The sequence below is a fragment of the Chiloscyllium punctatum genome, chromosome 17 (assembly GCF_047496795.1).
Source record: "Chiloscyllium punctatum isolate Juve2018m chromosome 17, sChiPun1.3, whole genome shotgun sequence".
NCBI classification, from domain to species: domain Eukaryota; kingdom Metazoa; phylum Chordata; class Chondrichthyes; order Orectolobiformes; family Hemiscylliidae; genus Chiloscyllium; species Chiloscyllium punctatum.
The window spans coordinates 99,814,217-99,836,804 of record NC_092755.1 but is presented as its reverse complement, the minus strand read 5'-3'; the positions used below and the strand labels follow the sequence as shown (position 1 = coordinate 99,836,804).

Genomic DNA, 22,588 nt, shown 5'->3' with positions numbered 1-22,588 from the left:
ATTTATTCTGATCCACACCAAACTCCATGTCATGATAAAAGAAAATTTTATGAACTATTGACCTTTAAAATCACACTGACAAATCTAGCTTGGACTTTGTTTTCCCTGAAAACAATTCAAAATGAGCTACGAAATGCTAAAATGACCAAAATCACCTGCTCATGAATTTACAAAAGGGGTCTCTAAATAACATGGTTGAAATTGTCTGCCACACTTAAAACAACTGTCCAAGGGCAATTATCCAAACATTGAAAATTATTAGTTGCAGGGTATGGCTCACAATGAGTCTTAAATGCTTCTGGGGACAAAGCTTTAACCACAGGTTTTGACTGAACTAATTTTTACAAATTGGAAACTTGTTACACAAACAGCCGGTTTAAATCTCTAACCTGGGCAATCTGTTTGGTCAGTAGGAATAACATGAGAATCATAATCTCAGGGTTGTGGATGTGAGCCCCACACTGGGCACAGTCTGTTTGCTGTCTCCAGAACCTCAGTGGTTAGAGCACTGGTCTTGTAAACCAATAGCAGTGAGCTCAATTCTCACTGGGACCTGCAAGAATGCACACAGACCACTTCCTCCATTCCAACATCGAAATGCTTCAGGCACCCAGTAGGAAGGGGAGCAGGCAGGTCGGAGGATCTCCTCGTGGGTCTGCTCCTGGGTCAGGCCCGGCTAGCAGCAAAAAGGACCAAGCAGCGGGCAATGGAGGACAGTCATTTCTGCTGACTGCCGCGATGCCATTAGGGACAGGTGGGCACAACGATGGGGGTGGCAGCGGAGTGCTTTACTTCCCCCTCCAAATGTATTTTGATTTAATCCCTATCCTCCCCCTTCACTTAGATTAGATTAGATTAGATTACTTAGTGTGGAAACAGGCCCTTCGGCCCAACAAGTGCACACCGCCCCGCCGAAGCGTACCCACCCATACCCCTATATCTACATCTACATCTACCCCTTACCTAACACTACGGGCAATTTAGCTTGGCCAATTCACCTAACCTGCACATCTTTGGACTGTGGGAGGAAACCGGAGCACCCGGAGGAAACCCACGCAGACACGGGGAGAACGTGCAAACTCCACACAGTCAGTCGCCTGAGGCGGGAATTGAACCCGGGTCTCCAGCGCGGTGAGGCAGCAGTACTAACCACTGTGCCACCGTGCCGCCCCACCCCCATGTCAGCTTTGACTTAACTATACCTTGTTTGTTACTGGTTCCCTGGTCACATGGGCGATTTTCTGCTGGTGGCAATATTGAATAAATATTTTGTACACATACAAAAAAAAATTATACCTCTACCTATTTATTTTCAAGGAATACTGGGGAAACTCAGGTAATAGACCTCTGAACTCTCTTGGAAACTGATTTTCCTCATCGCAGGCCAACAGTCAGTATTCAGATATCACAACCTCAAGATCAATATTGGAGGGTTTAATTCCTCAGTTTAGAAGCAGGATTTTTTTCTTTAAAAATTGCACCAGCCCAAACCCTATTACTTCTTGTGTATTTGCATTCTAGGTGTACATAAATGCATGTACTTTGCAGAATTCAGGAGGGGCTTTTAAAGATTTTAAAATATAGAGAAGTTTATAATTTAGGAGTGAGTAATAGCATTAACTCAAAAGAAATCTGTCTGGCATGCCCCTGATATTTAATGCATCAGGAAGTAAATATTAAATCCGCAAGAAAGACTGTTTAAAATTTTATAACTGTGTTGGACCAACCTCAAGAGAGAGAGGATAGGAGTTTATTCACCTGTTTAGAATTGGTAGCAACATGGCCTTCAGCAAATGAAACAGTGCTGCTCCACACTGAACACCACTTGGGAGACGCAGGGAAAGTACCAAATATATTCTGGGTATGTGTTGTATGCGCGTGGGAGAATGGGATAGGACTTCAACATCCATCACCAAGAGTGACAGGAGGACTCCACTGAGACCTAAAGGATATAGCTGCTGCACAGTAGGTAGTGAGGGAAGAGGAAAACATCTACTTGGCCTTGCACTCACTCAACTCGCTGCAGATGACTCTTCCACAATTTGTAGAAGTGATCAGCACACAGTCCTTGTGGAGAGAAGGTCCCACCTTCACATTGAGTATACCCTCATTCATGTTATATTGCAATAACATTGTCTTGAAACGGAATAAATTTGAACTGAAGAAGAGGACAGAATGGTGCATATGCCACTCACAGCATCAGACATACATAAAAATGAAGGGTCAATGTGAAGCTCGAATGATGGATTGGTAGCCGAGCAATATTATCAGCATTCAGCAGCCACGCGATCCCACAATCAGGGAGTCAGATTGAAAGTCTGCAGTCATGCCACATCTCAACCATGGTGGTGAATGGTGGCATCATCGATAGAGGCCATAGAATGACGACACAGTTCTGCCACCCAGATCAAGCCAGTACCCCTCTAAGCCACATGCCATGCGAACTTTGAACTTTATTGCCGTTCCTTAACGGTCACTGGGTCAAAATTCTGAAGCTCTCTTTCTGACCATCTCAATGGCAAATAAAAATGGGCAAGAAATGCTGGCCTAATCATTGATAAGCACATCAAAGAAAGAATTTGAAATCTTGATTCCCAAGTTCATTAATCTTCCTGAACCTTGTCCATTGTCAGAGTTACTAAGCCCCAAGAACTTAGATATTTTTTATCTCATGCTGTTCAGAGATGTTATGATATAGGATCAGAATGGACTTGAACACAGGTCTTCCAGCAGAGGTAGGGACACTACCACTGCACCACAAGAAGCCTTAATGCTCCATAATTTAATGAAATGCCTGGATGACAGGCAGTGGATTGGGAGGTCACCCATAATTAAACCACTGAACCAGTCTTCTGGCAAACATACACAGGTCCTGCTTTTCAATTCATAGAATCCCAGTGTGGAAACAGACCCATCAGCCCAACAAACTCATACCGACCCTCTGAAGAGTAACCAACCCAGACCTATTCCCCTACCCTATTATCCTATATTTACACCAACTAATGCACTTAACCTACACGTCCTTGAATATAATGGGCAATTTAGCATGGCCAATTCACCTAACCTGCACATCTTCGGTTTCCTCCCACAATCCGGAGCACCCAGAGGAAACCCATCCACATATGTGGAGAATGTGCAAACTCAACACAAACAGTTGCCAGAGCTTGGAATTGAACCTGGGTCTCTGGCGCTGTGGGGAAGCAGTACTAACCACTGAGCCACTGTGCTGCCCTAACAATTCGATGTTGGAGAACCAAAGGTTGAGAAAAATCCAGCCAGTTTATGCTTAATCAGCTGATTGTAAACCTGGTTAAACTGGGTGCATTCCATTGCCAGTATTGTCCTTTAGCTGTGACAAGGGAAGAAAGCCCTGAGACTTCCAACTAGGAACAGTGTTTGTGCATACACTGATTAAGACCAGGCCACTTTGGGCTTGCAGCTGCCTCAAAAATATTGAGGAGACTTGGGTGTTAAAAGGAATCAGTTCTTTAGCTTTTTCCACGGGAGAAAATATTCCATCTATTAATGTCGGTGCCAGGTCCATTCCAAACAAAATGTCAAATTAAAACAAAAACTTGCATTTTACACAGCACTTTTCACAACCTCTGGACTTCCCAAAACACATGGCAGCCAAAAATGTATTTCTGAAACGTGTCACTGTTGCAAAGCAGTCTGTAAGCGGATTTATTCATTTTAAAGAGCCATTTACATTTTGCCGATACCCAGATGTCATTACTGAGATACTGTCAGGTCTCCTTGGATAAAGCAACACAGAGCAGAAATTGAAGCTGTTGTAATAAAGCAAAATTAGTTGACTGCCTTGAGCAGAAGTGATTGCGAACTGATCTATACTCTCAGAATCTGTTGTAGTTTTTGTTGAGTAACAATTCAACTATTTAAATTCTTCAGAAATTCAATGTAAACCAGAGAGTCTGGAGTTCATAAGAGTGGAAGTAGGCCATTACGCCCCTTGAGCCTGTTCTGCTATTCAATGGAATCATGGCTGATCTGTGGCCTAACTTTATTTCCCTGTCTTTGATTCATACCCTTTAATATTTTGCTTAATAAAAATGTATCTATCTCAGATTTAAAATCAACAACTGATCCTGCACCCATTGTTGTTTGTGGAAGAGAGTTCCAAACCTCTACCACCCTGCGTATACAAGTGCCTCTCAACCTCTCTCCTGAATGGTCTGGCCCTAATTTTGAGGCAATGCCTCCAGGTTCTAGAATCCTCAACTAGTGGGGACAGTTTGTCTTTATTTACTGTGTCTTTTCTCTTTTTAATTAATAAGATGAAATTCTTTGTAGATGAAGAGTCTTCTGAATCCAGAAGGATTTGTGGATATTCCAATTACACACAATGTACAATAAAAAGTATTTTGTCAGAGACCACACCCCATTCCCAATATCCTAGCAACATTTGAATTGCACAGTGGAAATCCCACTTCTCTTGAACTTTCAAATTAAAGATTTTAAATTTTGTGAATAAAGGAATTTTCTCAGCTCATCACATCTCTGGCCTGCACCCAATTTCTCCACCATCTCCTGCTTGCCATGCTCACATTGTGTAAAATAAAGTGTTATAATTTACCGCATAGTTGTGCTTCAGTTAGGAACAAATGTTAATTTTTGACAAGAAACACAGTTCATTTGTAGATGGTAATCAGATCACTGAATATGACTGTAACATAGAAGAATGAACTTTTTAAAAAATTCTACAGAGAAATTTAATATAAAACATGGAATGATCAAGTTATTTTTCAAAAACAGATTCAGGCTGGACTATGAGAAAGGGATAAATCTAAGTCCAAGTCCAAGTGTCTGCTCTTCCTTCACTTGCAAGAGGGAAAAAAATTATTTTCAACTGTAAAGATACGTGGAGGAGGAACTGTGTAGTAATTTGTGGTTTAAATCTGAGGATGCAATCATCAGGCCTTGCCATTACACCATTAGACTTGCTCCAACTTCCAGTGATTGAGTGGTACAGAATGAGGATTGTTTTGAAATAATTTCAATTTCGAGGCAAGCAGATTTGAACAAGCTCAAAATGAAAGATGCATTAATGAGAATGAACTGTTTAAGGAGGCTGAGACTGAAGAGGATGCGATTTCATGAGGAAAGTCAAACTACCAGAATTGCTAGAGTATAATTATTTAAATAAAAGACCAAAAAAAGTTGGAAAGTTCAAATGAACAGCCAGATACCATGGTCACAAAACATAGCTATCAGTATTTCAGAGTTATAAGTGCCGTTTTCCCTCTGAGTTAATAGCCCTGGTTCACAGACACTTCGGTTACTGGAGACACTGGATGCCATGTTGTTGTGGGCTTTAGGTGACCCATCAGATTCATGTATGGGTAGGCAGATCGTGCTCAGGCAGCACGTTAACACTGATTTGACACCAGTGCTGCCCTCCGAGAACTCAAAGCTGCAGCTACCCCAATTGTAGCAGAGTCAGTGGTTTCAGAGTTACTAAAGCCTTTTGGAGTGCTGAAGGAGTTTGTGTTGACTTCAAGGACTTGAGACAAATCACCTGCTCCCAGACACGTGCAGTAGTTTGGTGTGAGTGTGCGAGCATGCAAGTGTTCAACAGACAGCTTCAAGAGTTGCAGAACCCGCCTCAATGATCAGACATCCACACCACACCAATCCTCCAACCCACTGCAGGTCACTCATACGCAGAGTTTCACCACAGACAGATCCCACCTACACTCCCACACTGCTGTCCTCTAAACAGAGTGTAGAATCAGCATGAGTGTAATGGCCATGAGTTCAAGAATGATGGACTGCCTTGCTTCTTCACCTCGGCCTTCTTGCTCTTTCACAACTTTCTGAGGAGGCTCTAGCTCTTATCTGAAAGAAGAGAAGCCAAAAGGGTTTGTTTGTGGGGAGGAGACAAGAGGAATGCTCACTTTACACAATCAGCATTTGTAGATCAGAAGAGATCATGAGTTGATGGGGAAGTGGGACTGGAGGGCAATGCTTAGTTCTCAGATCTTAGTTTCAGCCCAGCCACTGACCACAGCCTCTGGAGTATCCAACATGGAGGGCCACTTATCCAGCACAAGGCTGTGGGCATGCAGCCAGCACCATCTCCCTGCAGTCATGTGCTGCAGCCAGTGGTTGGCACCGTCTTGACTTGTGAGAAAGACGCAAGTGCATCAGTCAGTGTAATGCAATGCTTTTGGCTGTCATGGTTCAATAGCTGGCAGCGTGTGCAAGCTGAGAGAATGTAAGTTTGAGGTTTGCTAAAACGTGAGAGGATGAGGTGAAGGTATAGATGCAAGGTTGCGACAAATGTTGTTAGTGGTAAATGATGGGGCATGTGTATGCACACTGAGCATTGACCAACCCTAATGGTGAAATTAGCAGCATTTGAAAATGAAGTCACTGATCTCTCAAATTGTCAAGAAGTCACAATGTCTTGCAGCACTGTCTCCAAGTCAGCATGGTTCAACTGTTTGCATCTGCTCCCAATTCATTCATATGGTTCTTACTGAAGACTTTCTATGGATAATGGACTTCTCTCTCCTTGAAGATCTTCCACAGAGGGGTGGAGCACAATGCCGGAGAACCTGAAAGTATCTTCTTGCTTCCAAAGTACCAGTGAATCAGTCTTCCTCTCATTCACTTCTACGACAGACTCCAGCATCTCCTCCAGTCAGAATGCAATCCTCCTTTCAGACTAGTGTTAAAAAGGTGCCAGAGTCTCTCAAACATGTGCCCTCTGATGAAGTGGGTAACTGTTTGCAGTGCTAACGTGCAAATCAGGACATGGCATGAAGTTTGCATGTTGCCTACAGCAAAAGCCATGAACATGTCAATGGTCCCCTGCAATAATCATAAACATCCTTAGAGCCTATAAAGGGAGACAGGTGTGTGATGATCCCATCCAAGAGCAACGCTTATTGCAATCATTCAAAAGGGACACAAAACACAGTTACAGTAACCTCCTTAATAGAAACTATTACACAGTCAGTTCAGGCTCCTCTCGGAGGTTTTGGGATGTAGCAGAACAGTTTCTGACATCGTCCCTTAGGAATCAAAGCAAATAAAATTTTGCAGAATACCATTTATCCACTTCAGCCACCGTTTAAAGTTGACACCAAATCTTTGGAGCACAAGTTTCCTTTTCTTCTCCTTAAGTGAGTTTCAAGAATGAGCATCACTATCACAATGCAGTGTTAACATATGTCTAATTTTGGTAAAATGCAAACTTCACACAATCAGCTGACGTACATTCTAGTTCCTGCCACCCAGGGTTAAATGCACTAAGACCATAAGACATAGGAGTGGAAGTAAGGCCATTCGGCCCATCGAGTCCACTCCGCCATTCAATCATGGCTGATGCGCATTTCAGCTCCACTTGCCAGCGTTCTCCCCGTAGCCCTTAATCCCTCTAGACAACAAGAACCTATCAATCTCGGCCTTGAAGACATTTAGCGTCCCGGCTTCCACTGCACTCCATGGCAATGAATTCCACAGGCCCACCACTCTCTGTTCTGAAATGACCCCCTCTAATTCTAAGGCTGTGTCCACTAACGCTGGTTATACACCTGGGTACCCAGGTCTGAATGATACTTAAAGTGAGCCGGTGCTGCCAGCTCCATACTCTGCCTAATATTTTTACCTATGACTGCCCTCCTCTACTTCTACTTCAGCCCATCTGCTGTCAAATTCCTGAGGCCCACCTGAAGACATGTCTAATTCAACTCACTACAGGCTGTTTCGCATCGTCAAACTACATTACATCCAAAACTCGGGTACCTGCACGAAGCTCCGCATGCTCACTAATCAGTAATGCCCCCAAAATGTGCCCCCTTTAAAATTCTTGTCTTTGTACAAAACAGAAATCCCTGCATTTGTTTCTATAATTTTTTCAAGTCCCACAAAACCCTGTCCCAATCCTTCACTGCTTTGACTCGAACTTCTTATGATCCACTCCCTTCAATCACAGCTGTCATACAATCCCTACAGTGTGGGAGCTGACCATTCAGTCCATCGAGTCCACACTGACCGTCTGCAGAGGAACACCCTCCTCCACTATCTCTGCATTTCCCATGGCTAATCCACCTAGCCTGCACATCTTTGAACTGTGGGAGGAAACTAGAGTACCCAGAGGAAACTCACTCAGGCACAAGAAAAATGTGCAAACTCCACAAACCAATACTAACCACTGAGTAACCATGCAGCCACTGTATCATCAATTACCCAGGAACTCAGCTCTGGATGCATCTTCTCACCATTCCGTCTTGCATTTGGCACCTTTTACCAGACCCTTATTTGGATTTACACTTTTTAAAAAAAATGTCACCACTTTGAAGCACTACCGTTTCTGTGAAAAGTGGTCATTAATAAAGGATTGTTGTTACTGAAGCAACAGTTTAGAATGTGTCTTATGTCAGTCAATTCCCACTCACCAAGCCCACCAAGCCATACTGTGTGAACAAACCAAGTAAAATAATCAGTTCAATCTTCAAAGAGTACAATCTCCTCCAGCCTTTTAAACCTCTCAGCACCCATCCTTCCTCAGTGTAGTTTCTGAGTATCTCCCTCATTACTGTTGTACAGCATTCATGAAGTTACTCTCTGAAACTGTCTCCCTAAAACTCCCCTGCCTGTCTTGTTTTAAAATGCTCCTTAGAAACACACCTTTTGATTTAAATTTTCCACCACATTTCAAAACCCTCCCAACAGCATCTGTTTCTTGTTATCTGGGTGAATCTAGTGCTCACCGCATTGGCGCCACTTTGACTCAGAGGTGAGCTTTTAACCACACCTGCACACCATTTGAAAATAACCTGCACTAACCTCTGGGACATTCACCCTTACCTGAGCTCATCTGCTGCTGAATGCTTTATCCATAGTTTTACTACCTCTGCATTTGATGGTGAATACTTGTCGAGGAATGGCTAGGAACATTCTACCCTCCACAAAAACTTACACTCATGCAAAATTCTGTTGCCAGTGCCTTCACTCAGAGTCCTGTTCACTCACACCTCGCTTAGTTCTCATTTAAGTAACACCCCAACATTAAAACTCTCTTCCTGGTTTGTAATCTTTCAGTGATCTTGCTCCTCTCTAGCCCCATAATCTCTTCCAACTCCGCAGCTCAAAATAACTGCACTCCTATAATGTTGGCCTCAAGCATCTCCAATTTCAATTGCTCCACCATTGGAGACTATGCTTTTAGCAACCAAGTCCTAATCTCTGCAACTCCCCCTCTAAAACTTTTCACTTGTCTTTCCTGCAAGACGCTTCTTAAAGCTCAGTTCTTTGATCAAACTTCCAGTGAGCGGCCCTCATATCTCATGACTCAGTGTCATTTTGTACTTTGCAACAGCCCTGCAAAGCACCTCAGGAGTGTTCTGGTGACACTGAAGGCAAGTTGCTGTTCGTGTTCTTAAGAGCACTTTGAGACACTTTACTGCTGAAGGACTGGTCCTGAGAGGCCAAGAGGGAATGAAACTTTGTGTCAATGGTATCAGGGCAATGGATGGAAGACACCTGGATCAGTTAAATTAGAGATGAAAACAAACAGGAGTTAAAAATGGTCAGCTTTTGGTTCAACATTTCCCTGCAACTTCATCCATCTGTGATGATAGAAACTGGGAATAACAATGCAAGAGGCAGTTGCACTTAGAGTAGACAGAGCTACCAGAGCATTGAGAGAGAAATTCCAACATTTCAATAAGAATATGCATAGCAGTTCCAACAGCAGTGATAATATGGGCACCAGACGCAAAAGGCAGAATTTTTTACAAAGAAAATGTATGACTGAACCCAGCTGCAGTAGAACAGGAGGTCTGGCCAAAGAAGAGGAATGAAATAAGACACCTCTCAAGCTAATCAGAACATAAAATAATTAATTCATTGCAGTAAAGGTAGTTAAACAGGATGAAAGTGAGCAAAGCATTGCTGCACCAACTGAGCTCCTTGATGTACAGAGCAAATCAAAAACATGACTGGTTTGGAACTCACCCTCGAGTATGCTGTTCTGATAGACTGTAACAAGAAACAACATTACACAATTATCACTGCTAAGGTTTAATGCTCTGTGAAGAACACAGTGAAATATCTAAATTGGTTGCTGTATGCGTTCAGGTAAAATCAGAAGCAACAGAAAAGCCAAGGCAGTTAGTTAGAAATTGCTTCTATTTTTATAGCCAATGTGTCTTGAACCCCTCAATGTATTCATTGTCCATGCTGCTCCTCGCCTGTCCCCATTACTTTGGAATATTTGCTATTGAGGCAGGGGCACCTCACGAGAAGTTTGTAGAGAAATGATCCAGAATGTTATGAATGAGTGTGTTTTGGATTTCTGGGTTTAGAATGGTTTATCCTGCTGGCCAAATTACCTATCTAGAAATCAGAAATGATTCAGCACAAAAGTGGGCCATTTGGTCCATCTTATTCATGCTAACGCAAAGAGAAACCCGATACTCTTTCTAATCCCATCTTCCTCCACATGGCCTATAGCCCTGCAGCTTACAGGACTTAAGGTGCAGACCAGGTACTTTTTGGAAGAGTTTGGGGTCTCTGTCTCCAACACCAACTCAGGTAGTAAATTCCAGACACCCACCACCCTCTGCATATAAACATTTTTCCTCACATCCCCACCAACCCTTCTTGCACTTAGCTTGAATCTACGACTCTCTGCCAAGGGAAACAGGCTCCTCTTAAACAGGATCAGAAATTGCTGGAGAAACTCAGCAGGTCTTGCAGCATTTGTGGAGAGAAAGCAGAATTAATTTTTCAGTTCCAGTGACTTTTCTTCAGTTCTGCTGAATGTTTCCAGCAATTTCTGATTTTCAGCATCCACTGTTCTTTGGTAGTTCTGTTTAAACAGATTCCTCCTGTCTACCCAATCACTTCCCCCTCAATTTTGTATACCTTGGTCATGTTGCCCCTCAGCCTTCTCGGTTTGAAGGGAAACAAGCCCAACTACTCCAATCACTCCTCGTAGGTACAATTCTCCAGCCCTACCAACATTAGAGTAAATTCTTTCTGCACTCTCTCCAGAGCAATATGTCCTTATGTCCTGTTAACTAAAACTGCGCACAGTACTCCAGTCATTACCTCATCAGCATCTTATACAGTTTCATCATTATATCCCTGCTTTGTATTCTAAATATTTATCAATGAAGGAGAATGCTTTTTTTTTTAAAACCAACCTTACTTATCTCTACTGCTACCTTTAGGGACCTGTGCATTTGCACACTAAGATATCTCATATATTCCCGTTTATTGTGCATTTGCTTTTATTGTTGGACTTCCTAAATGCATTACTTCACAATTAAGAGTTGAAGTCCTCCTGCCATTTTCCTGCCCAATCTACCAAGCCTTCATATCATTTGAGATTAGAGCTATCTTCTACACTATCCACGACAAGGCTAGTTTTTGTTTCTTCTTCAAAATTTCCCAATTGGTGCCGCATGTTCAAATTGTGAATGTTTAAAAACTGCAGGGCCCCAACAGAGTCCTGCAGAGCTTTAACTGAAACAGCTTTCCACTCGCGTGGGCAGCTATTGACCATTACCCTTTGTTTCCTATTATTAAGCCAATGTTGGATCCATTTCCCAGTCTGTAGAGTAGGACCTTGTCAAATGCTTTATTAAAACCCACGTCGACAACTTCCAATGCACTAACCTCATCGATCCTGCTGGCCAGTTCCTCAAAAGAATTTAATCAAATTTGCAAAGTATGACCTTGCCTGAACGAAGCCATGCTGACTATCCCCGACTAGTCCATGCCTTTCTAAGTGACAGTTTATCTGAACTCTCAGGATTGACTATAACAATTTGCCCATCACTGAAGTAAGACTAAGTGATCTATAATTGTTTGACATTTCTTTTTTACCCTTTTTAAACAACAGAACCACAATTTGTATTTCTTCAGCCCTCCAGCACCTCACTGGTGTCTAGTGAAGATTGGAAAATAATCCTCAGAACATCAGCTATTTCCTCCCTGGCTTCCTTCAACAGCCAAGGGAACAAGGGGAGGTGATAGCCTAGTGTTATTATCACTATACCATTAATACAAAACCAAGGTAATGTCCTGGGAACCTGGGTTCAAATCCCACCACAGTAGATGGTGGAATTTGGATTCAACAAAAACAAAACAACTGGAATTAAAACGAATGATGACCGTAAATTTGTTGTTAATTGCTGGAAAAACCCATCTAGTTCACCACTGTCTTTTAGGGAAGAAAATGGCCATCCTTATCTGGTCTGGCCGACATGTGACTCCATACCCACAGCAATGCGGTTGAGTCATAAATTGACCTCTGGGTAATTAGAGATAGATAATAAACACAGGCTGAGCCAGGGATGCCCTCATCCCATGAACGTTTCAAAAATTCATCCAGCCTTGGTGATTCATCCACTCAACTATTCTAACCCCTCTAGCATTTCCTCTCTCGACATGACAACTTTGTCCAATATTTCATACAGCTTCTCTTAGATTATTATATTCATATTATCCCTTTCTCCTGAGAATGGAGAGCAACAATATTAAATTTAAAAAATTATTCCCATATCCTCTGCATCTTCACACAAACTCCCTTCTTCATCTCTGGTCAGTCCCACACTTTTCCTGAACTGTGCTTTTGCTCTTTATTCACAAAAGAAAGGGATATTTTTCACCTTCAATGCCCCTTATATTGCTTGAAATCCAGTTGCTATTGAGATTAGTTAAAATCTGATACAATTGTTGTCTTAGTCCTACAGGCAGAAATTTATCTACAGAGAAAGCGAGGACTGCAGATGCTGGAGATTAGAGTCAAGAGTGTGGTACTGGGAAAGCACTGCAGGTTAGGCAGCAGCCAAAAAGCAGGAGCATCGACGTTTCAGGCAAAAGCCCTTCATCAGGAATGAAGCTTGCGTGCTGAGGGGGTGCAGAGATAAATGGGAGGGGGTGGGAATGGGGTGGAAGGTAGCTGAGACTGTGATAGGTAGGTGGAGGTGGGGGTAAATGGTGCTAGGTCATAGGGGAAGGTGGAACGGATAGGTGAGAAGGAAGATGGACAGGTCATGACAGCAGTGCAGAGTTGGAAGGTTGAAACTGGGATAAGGTGGGGAGAGGGGAAATGAGGAAACTGGTGAAGTCCACACTGGGACCCTCCAACCACACTGCATCAAAGTGGAATATGAGGAGATTTTCCTCCAGGTGTCGGGTGGTTAGGGTGTGACTATGGAGGAGGCCCTTGGCAGAATTTGGATGGGGGGGGGGGGGGGGGGGGGGGGGCGGGGAGAGGAGGAGAAGGAGAAGTTGAAGGGTTCGGCCACAGAGCGGTGGGGTTGATTGGTGCGGGTGTCCCGGAGATGCTTATCTAGGTGTGTTCTTCTATTTCCCTCTCACTATTGCATAGTCTGTAGTATACACCTAGTAGTGCGACAACTCTTTCTTATTCCTAAGCACAACCCATAAAGCCTTATTTGTTCACCCATTTACGATATTATCCCTTCTTACCACAGTGATTGATTTTTTAAGTAATACTGCTGCTCTTCTTCATGGTAACCCACTCTATCCTGCCTGAAAACACTATATCCAGGGATACTAGCTGCCAATTTTGTCCCTCCTTTAACCAGGTTTCCATTATAGCAATGACATTGTGCTCCCTTAGTTCATCTGCCTTGTTTATAATATTCCTTGCATTGATTGATACACAGTTCATAGAACATAGAACATAGAACAATACAGCACAGAACAGGCCCTTCGGCCCACGATGTTGTGCCGAATTTCTAACCTAGATTAAGCACCCATCCATGTACCTATCCAAATGCCGCTTAAAGGTCACCAATGATTCTGACTCTACCACTCCCACGGGCAGCGCATTCCATGCCCCCACCACTCTCTGGGTAAAGAACCCACCCCTGACATCTCCCCTATACCTTCCACCCTTCACCTTAAATTTATGTCCCCTTGTAACACTCTGTTGTACCCGGGGAAAAAGTTTCTGACTGTCTACTCTATCTATTCCTCTGATCATCTTATAAACCTCTATCAAGTCACCCCTCATCCTTCGCCGTTCCAACGAGAAAAGGCCGAGAACTCTCAACCTATTCTCATACGACCTATTCTCCATTCCAGGCAACATCCTGGTAAATCTCCTCTGCACCCTCTCCAAAGCTTCCACATCTTTCCTAAAGTGAGGCGACCAGAACTGCACACAGTACTCCAACTGTGGCCTAACCAAAGTCCTGTACAGCTGCAACATCACTTCACGACTCTTGAATTCAATCCCTCTGCTAATGAACGATAATACTCCATAGGCCTTCTTACAAACTCTATCCACCTGAGTGGCAACTTTCAAAGATCTATGTACATAGACCCCAAGATCCCTCTGTTCCTCCACCTGACTAAGAACCCTACCATTAACCCTGTATTCCGCATTCTTATTTGTTCTTCCAAAATGGACAACCTCACACTTGGCAGGGTTGAACTCCATCTGCCACTCCTCAGCCCAGCTCAGCAACATATCTAAGTCCCTTTGCAAACGACAAATGCCCTCCTCACTGTCCACAACTCCACCTATCTTCGTATCATCTGCAAATTTACTGACCCACCCTTCAACTCCCTCATCTAAGTCATTAATAAAAATTACAAACAGCAGAGGACCCAGAACTGATCCCTGCGGAACTCCACTTGTAACCGGGCTCCAGGCTGAATATTTACCATCTACCACCACTCTGACTTCAACCGGTTAGCCAGTTTTCTATCCAATTGGCCAAATTTCCCTCTATCCCATGCCTCCTGACTTTCTGCATAAGCCTACCATGGGGAACCTTATCAAATGCCTTACTAAAATCCATGTACACTACATCCACTGCTCTACCCTCATCTACATGCTTGGTCACCTCCTCGAAGAATTCAATAAGACTTGTAAGGCAAGACCTACCCTTCACAAATCCGTGCTGGCTGTCCCTAATCAAGCAGTGTCTTTCCAGATACTCATAAATCCTATCCCTCAGTACCCTTTCCATTACTTTGCCTACCACAGAAGTTAGACTAACTAACCTGTAATTCCCGGGGTTATCCCTATTCCCTTATTTGAACAGGGGCACAACATTCGCTACTCTCCAGTCCCCTGGTACCAACCCCGTTGCCAGTGAAGACGAGAAGATCATTGCCAACGGTACTGCAATTTCCTCTCTTGCTTCCCACATAATCCTAGGATATATCTCGTCAGGCCGGGGGGACTTGTCTATCCTCAAGTTGTTCAAAATGTCCAACACATCTTCCTTCCTAACAAGTATCTCTTCTAGCTTAACAGTCCGTTTCACACTCTCCTCTTCAACAATACGGTCCCTCTCGTTCGTAAATACTGAAGAGAAGTACTTGTTCAAGACCTCTCCTATCTCTTCCGACTCAATACACGGTCTCCCACTACTGTCCTTGATCGGACCTACCCTCGTTCTCGTCATTCTCAGGTTTCTCACATACGCATAAAATGCCTTGGGGTTATCCTTGATCCTATCCGCCAAGGATTTTTCATGCCCTCTCTTAGCTCTCCTAATCCCTTTCTTCAGGCCCCTTCTGGCTATCCTGTATCCCTCCACTGCTCTGTCTGAACCCTGTTTCCTCAACCTTATGTAAGCATCCTTCTTCCTCTTTACTAGACATTCAATCTCCCTCGTCAACCAAGGCTCCCTCACACGACCATTTCAACCCTGTTAATTTCCTTTGCTGAACACATTTTAAATCCTCATTTCTTTTGTCTTTCCAAGTCACTGACTACATCACAAACCAACATTCTACTTTTCCTGATCTGAATTTGACCCATCTAAGGCTACACTTTGGTTCTGGATGTAAGTTTGCTCGCCGAGCTGGAAGGTTTGTTTTCAGACATTTCGCCACCATACTAGGAAACAGTGAGCCTCTCGTGAAACATTGGTGGTATGGCCCGCTTTTTATTTATGCATTTAGTTTTTCTTGGGTTGGTGATGTCATTTCCTGTTCTTTTTCACAGGGGATGGTAAATTGTATCCAAGTCAAATGTGTTTGTTGATACAGTTTCAGTTGACTGGACATAGAATGGATATGTTATCCCAGTCGAAGATGTACCCTTCCTCATCTGTATGTAAATATACTAGCAAGAGTAGGTCATGCCTTTTTATGGCTAGTTGATGTTCATGTATCTCGGTGGCTAGTTTTCTTCCTGTTTGTCCAAAGTAGTGTTTGTTACAGTCCTTGCACAGTATTTTGTAAATGACATTACAGGCAACAAGCAAAACTATAGTGTCTTTCAAGTTCATTAGCTGCTGTTTTAGTGTGTTGGTGGGTTTGTGGGCTACCATGATGCCAAGGGGTCTGAGTAGCCTGGCAGTCATTTCAGAGACATCTTTGATGTAGGGGGAGAATGGCTAGGGTTTTTGGATGCATTTTGTCTGCTTGTTTGGGTTTGTTGCTGAGAAATCGGCAGACTGTGTTCATTGGGTTCCTGTTCTTTTTGATTATACTGTACAGGTGATTTTCCTCTACTCTTCATAGTTCCTTTGGAGTCATTGGTCAAAAAGGCAGTAAACTAGCCACCAGTATATATGAACATCAACTAGCCACAAAAAGACATGACCCACTCTCACTAGTATCTTTACATACAGATGAGGAAGGACACCACTTTGACTAAGACAACACATCCACCCTGGGGCAAGTCAAACAGAGACACACATGAAAATTCCTCACGCATGGCATACCACCAGTGCTTCACCAGAGGCTCACTGATGTTACCTAGTATAGTGACAAAACATCCGAAAACAAACCTTCCAGCCAGCGAGCAAACTTACATCTAGAACCTCAACCTGAGCTACAAATCTTCTCAAAACTCGCTACGCTTTGGTTCCCATCCCCCTACCATACTAGTTTAAAACCTCACCAATTGAACTAGGAAAAGCCCCCATAAGGATATTTGTCCCAGGTCTGCCCGGGTGCAACTGGTCAGGCTTACACAGCGCCCACCTTCCCCAGATGTGGTCCCAATGCCTCAAAAATCCAAACCCCTCTCTGTACACCATTCCTCCAGCCATGTATTCATCTGATGTATCTTCTTATTCCCGCTCACTAGCACTGGGAATTAATTTGTGATAAATTAAAATGCAGAACTTCAAATGAAGTTATCTCTTAACTTCCTATATTCAACTTTCAGATCTTAATTCCTTTGTTTCCCGGTCACTGGTACCTACGTGTACCATCACCACTGGCTGTTCACCCTCCCATTCCAGAATGTCCTGCAGTCACTCAATGATATTCCTCACCCTGTCATCAGGGAAGCAATGCCCCAGCCAGCATTCATGTCTGCAGCCACAGAAGTGCCTGTCCATCCCCCTTACTATTGGAATTCCTATCACTCTTGCCCTGCAGATCCTCGCCTCCCTTTCTGTGCAGCAGAGCCACTCAGGAACTTGGCTGATACTGCTTCCCCACCCACCCACCTCCCCAATGCCTAACTCACCCAGAGAGGTTTATGAACCAGATTGAACCAGTTGTTCAGTTAATCAGCTTCATTTGAGAGTGACCCAGCAGACTTTTGTTTCAGGGATGCAACTAAAACTACACCTAGTCAAACACAGCAGCTTTTAGGTACTAGTTGAGAGAACAGTTTAATTTCAGGGCTCATTTCCAAGGTAAGTTTAATCACCACTTATCCCTTGAAACTCTCTGCTTTTACCCAACTCCAAAGCACACTCGAGCTACAACATGCTCAGAAAGGAATGTTAACCAACATTTACTCACATCAAACTCTCAACCAGACAGAGAAACGTTCAGTCATACAATTCTAATGACTATGTTGTGCATGCCAATCATCAAAGAATATGGAATAACCTGCTTTTCCAGTCGTTGCAGCCAGTTCTGTGTTTAAGGCCAGAAAACATTGTCATATTGCAACAGACTTTTTGTTCTTTGCCACTATGGCCTGTTTGAAATTTGTTAGGTGCAAAGACAAATTCAGGAATTGCCTTATTGATGGATAAATTCTAAATTAGGAATATGCTCGAGTTAATTAACGTGTAGAAATGAACTGAGATAAATTGATTTAAAATCAACTCCCATCCCTACCTCAAGCATTTTTCACCCATAGGTCTTGGTGGGAATGGAGCAGAAAAACGTTTAAAGATGTAGAGAGAAAATGTGTCACCAACAGCTCACTGCTGACTGCAGTGGATGGAGGCATTCGTGCAACATTCTGGCAGGATGCCTCATTGAAATGCAAATGGGTGCCCCATAAACAAGGGGCTGATTTAAAATGCACTGCTGCTTGGGGGAGTAAAGCGGCGTGCTCACTAGGCCCTCTCAAGGATTTGTTCCTCATTCTCAGTTCCCAAAGGCCTCCACCCACCCCATCGGTCTCCCTCCCTGACCTGCTGCAATTATCAAATTCCTGCTCTCCTCGCCTCCTTGGATCAGCCCCTAGACTTCCTCATGCTGAAATTTTGGTTGCAAATTTTCCTTTCAAATATCTCAGCTGACTGATAATTTGACTGACTGCCAGACAAGAAACAAGAAAAAAGGTTAGTGAGATTGCGGTGTTAAGTTTAATCAAGACAACTGTGACCACTGGCTGCAAATATTTGAGCCTATATGCAGCCTCAAAAGCTTGACGTGCAATACATAGCTTCAATCGAGCATATGACCATGTTTTCAATGAGCAAGGTAGGACAGAACATACTTGGGACCAGTCACCAAACAGGTAGCAAGGTGTACATAGAGTAGTCTTTAACCTTTATTTGATTAGTAATTAACCTGATTGAGTAAACAATTAGGAACCGTACGTGGAGTTAAACAAAGTTAAACGTAGTGCAGACTGAAATATGCTATTTGTAAACAATATGTCCTATTTTGAAATTTCACTCATGATGCAAACGATATAGCTGAGTCTATCAGTTGTTCCCGGTAAATTTCCAATGTTAGTTTTTGATATGGATCGTCAAATGCTGGAACACAGCGCAAGGACACTAGTTTGATAAGGTCATTTGTACTATATATTACTGAGCCAAAACAGAACACTCTAGGCAAAAAATTTCAATCATATGGTTAAGCAGAGATAGCCAAACTTTCAGAAGTTACTTATTGCTGGGACAAATGAACTGGTGGTGCTTGGAATGCACTTCACTGGAAGTGAATAATGTTGATATCACCATGAAGAATATTCACACGTCTGATTCAATTACTTCCAGGAACACACTTCAAAATATTTGCTTCCTGGGTTTTCAACATGACTAGTCTAAGTAAATTAGGAATGTTGATTGAGCGTAACCAAGCCCAACACAAAAGAAATTCCAGCCCCTTTGAAGAGTGCACTGTCATCTCACAAAAATCCCTCCCACCCCAGTTATAATCTCTTCGTCAGGCACAAAATACAGAGCTTAAAACATGCTCATCAACAGGTTCAAGAACAGCTTCTTCCTTGCCGTTATTAGACTTTTGAATGGACTTCGCAAATTTCAAATCTAATGCTGATCTTGCTTTTTGTGTACCTTCTTTGCAGCAATAACTCTGCATTCCTTGCGCAGTTCAATCACCCTGTGATCTTTTTATGTTATGATCTGCCCGTACCGCATGCAAAATAAAAAAAAAACTTTTCATTGTATTTAGGTACATGTGACAACAATGAATCAAACTGTTGATCTGGAACAATTTGTTGAGAAGCTCCAAGCCATCATTGTAAAGAATTCCCACAGTGTACAGTCCCTTTTCTGGGGTTATCTTGCCCTTATCTGATCTAGTCTACAGTGATTTGAAACTGACTTACTCCATTTCCTTTTTCTCTGCTTCCTCTTGGGTCAAGTCTTCTTCGACACTGTAATCTAGAATGGAGCCCACTCCAAAGGAGCGATTATGCTGGATCAACGGCTTAATGTCATCTTGGTCCTTTCCAGCAACAAACTGTCCATAAAAAGTCATCCTCATGACTTTCTCGAAGAGCCATTTCCCAAACAAGACCCGACTGAGATTGATGAGCTGCAACAATAATCAAATAGTGTCACGGAATAGGAAATGACTGCACATTTCAAATTCCAAAACAAACGCTCACCAACACAATGAACCCTCCCATTTGAGAGGACATACACCTCGTACTCCAGCAATATCTGCAAAATGACATTGACCTGCAATACAGACAGGGAGAATTTGACGAATTGCAGAAGATGGGTTCCATATTTTTCCCTCAGTGAAGCAGTGGGATTCATGCGAACAAGCACTTTTGTTTTGAGTTACCAGGGAGCTGTTTGTCCAGATACCAGTGCTGCCCAGAGATATGCACATCCCTACTCTCCTGAAGCCAGTGTTGCTGCCCATTTCCAAAGCATTCCTGACGAAGGGCTTTTACCCGAAATGTCGATTTTCCTGCTCCTCGGATGCTGCCTGACCTGCTGTGCTTTTCCAGCACCACTCTGATCTAAATTCTGGTTTCCAGCATCTGCAGTCCTCACTTTTGCTAAAGCATTCCCTCCCAACCAGCCATTGTTGCTGCCTATTTCTCCAAACTCCTCCCACCAGTCTTCCTGCCCACTTCCCCAACAACATTGCCCACAGGCCTCTCTCCCCAATCAATACCGTTACTTATGGACCAGAGGTCCTAGAGCTAAGGCATTATGCAAAAACATGACTCCACAGCCAATCGCTGGCCGGAGCTCAGCTATGAGTTACTATTGCGGTCACGTAGGCCGATGGGCCTATTTCTACCATTTTCCAATCAACCTGTTATCACACAGCACTGGAGGAGGTGGGTTTTGAACCCAAGCCTCCTGATCCATTGGCAGGGACACTGCCACTGTACCAAAGGAGGTCAGGCATTCTGTATAACAATATAACCCTGAAAACTGAATAATTAACAGATTGGCACCAAGAACTGACCCAGGAAGGTGAATCTGAAATCATTCTATCTGGATTTATGCAGTCCAACGAGATAAATGCCTTCAATTCTTTTCCCAATTTACAAAACTTAAACGTTTCGCAAGTGAAATAGACCAGCTGTCAAATCCTTTCATAGTTTTGAAACTTCCGATTCGATCATCTCATTGCTTCAGTTCCGAATCTAACGGCAAGTTCATTTTTGTTTCTCTAACTTCCCCGGATAATATAAACCCCTGACACTTAGAACCCACTGGAGTGAAACAGAACATGGGGAAGCAAGGCAATTCGGCGTTGGAGAGGGGAAAGCTGTATTTCCCTGGGATGTTTGAGACCATGCTTTATGTGGTGTGGGTGCGCCTGAGCTTCCACCATTCACAAGGGTGTGCGCTGCCCGAGGGAGGGGCTGTTTCCAGGAAACCTGGGTCATTTCTGAGCAGACAGTAAAATGCAGCAGATTAAAACAGGGAGGAAAGAAAGAACAAGTGACGTCGGGAGCACTTTTCTTTCAATTTGCATTCTGGATGATAAATATTGCACCACATAGTTTCTTGCCTTCTAGATAGTCACTCGGTGAATCTTAAATGAATTATTGTAGCCCCCAGTCTGCAGAGCCCCCTCACCTCCTTGTGCCGGTCCACTAACACACTGTAGGAGCACAGCCTGAATACCAACAGGCTCCGTACCAGCTCCGCGCTGTTCTTGCTCCGATACGCCTCACGGTAGTTGCCGAAATCCGGGATGACAGCGGCGGTGGAGCCGGGGGCAGCGGGCGCCTGCGAGCGGACGCTCCCCTTCGGGGGCAGGTAGGGCCGGCGGCGGTCCGGGGGAGGCTCCTTCTGCTTCGGGGAAGAAGCGGCGGCGGCGGCGGAGGAGGAAAACCTGAGGAGAGGGCGGCAATGCGGGAGGAGGAGGCTGGCCATCGCGGCTGAACAAGGAGATACCGCTGGTGCCCAGATATTCTGACACACCGCATCCGCCTGCTTCCGGGTGGAGCGAACCCTCCACTGTATCCATTTCCTGACCAATCAGCCGCCACTTCGCCAAGCTTCCATTCACAAAAAACAACCAGCCTCAGCCCCGCCCCCTCGCTGTTTTACTCCCCCTCGATCTGGAGGAGAGAGGTCTCAGCTTTATGTCTCCTTCAACCTTCCCCCTCCCCAGACAGAGCCTGAGTACCACTGGGTGTCAAAGGCCCCAAAGCTTGGGAATGAAAACAGAAGATTACAACATCACCTGTTGATATTATGAGCAAGGTGGACAATAGGGAACCAGTAGATGTGGTATACCTAGATTTCCAAAAGGCCTTCAAGGTGCTGAACTAGAGGCTGCTGCCTAAGATAATGATGCATGGTGTTACAGGTAAAGTACTAACATGGATAGAGGATTGGTTGACCAACAGGAAGCAAAGAGTGGAGCTAAATGAATGTTATACTGGTTGGCAATCAGTAACTAGTGGTGTGTCTCAGGGATCAGTGTTGGGACCGCAATTATTCAGGAGGGAAAAAGTGAGGACTGCAGATGCTGGAGATCGGAGCTGAAAAATGTGTTGCTGGAAAAGTGCAGCAGGTCAGGCAGCATCCAAGGAGCAGGAGAATCAACGTTTCGGGCATAAGCCCTTCTTCAGGATTCCTGAAGAAGGGCTAATGCCCCAAACGTCGATTCTCCTGCTCCTTGGATGCTGCCTGACCTGCTACGCTTTTCCAGCAACACATTTTTTAGCTCTGCAATTATTCAC

At 43.8% G+C, this 22,588-nt stretch overlaps 1 protein-coding gene across 1 annotated transcript in view; it reads right to left on the bottom strand.

Annotated features, from left to right (window-relative positions):
* prodhb (proline dehydrogenase (oxidase) 1b) overlaps nucleotides 1-21,837 on the bottom strand; it is a 55,520-nt gene extending 33,683 nt beyond the window's left edge. The window contains exons 1-2 of the mRNA XM_072588052.1: nucleotides 21,474-21,837; nucleotides 19,751-19,959 (exon numbers count right to left, since the gene is read on the bottom strand). Coding sequence (XP_072444153.1) covers nucleotides 19,751-19,959; nucleotides 21,474-21,773 — 509 coding nt within the window. The 5' untranslated portion in view covers nucleotides 21,774-21,837. The remainder of the gene's footprint in view (nucleotides 1-19,750; nucleotides 19,960-21,473) is intronic.
* Between the last annotated feature and the right edge of the window lie 751 nt (nucleotides 21,838-22,588).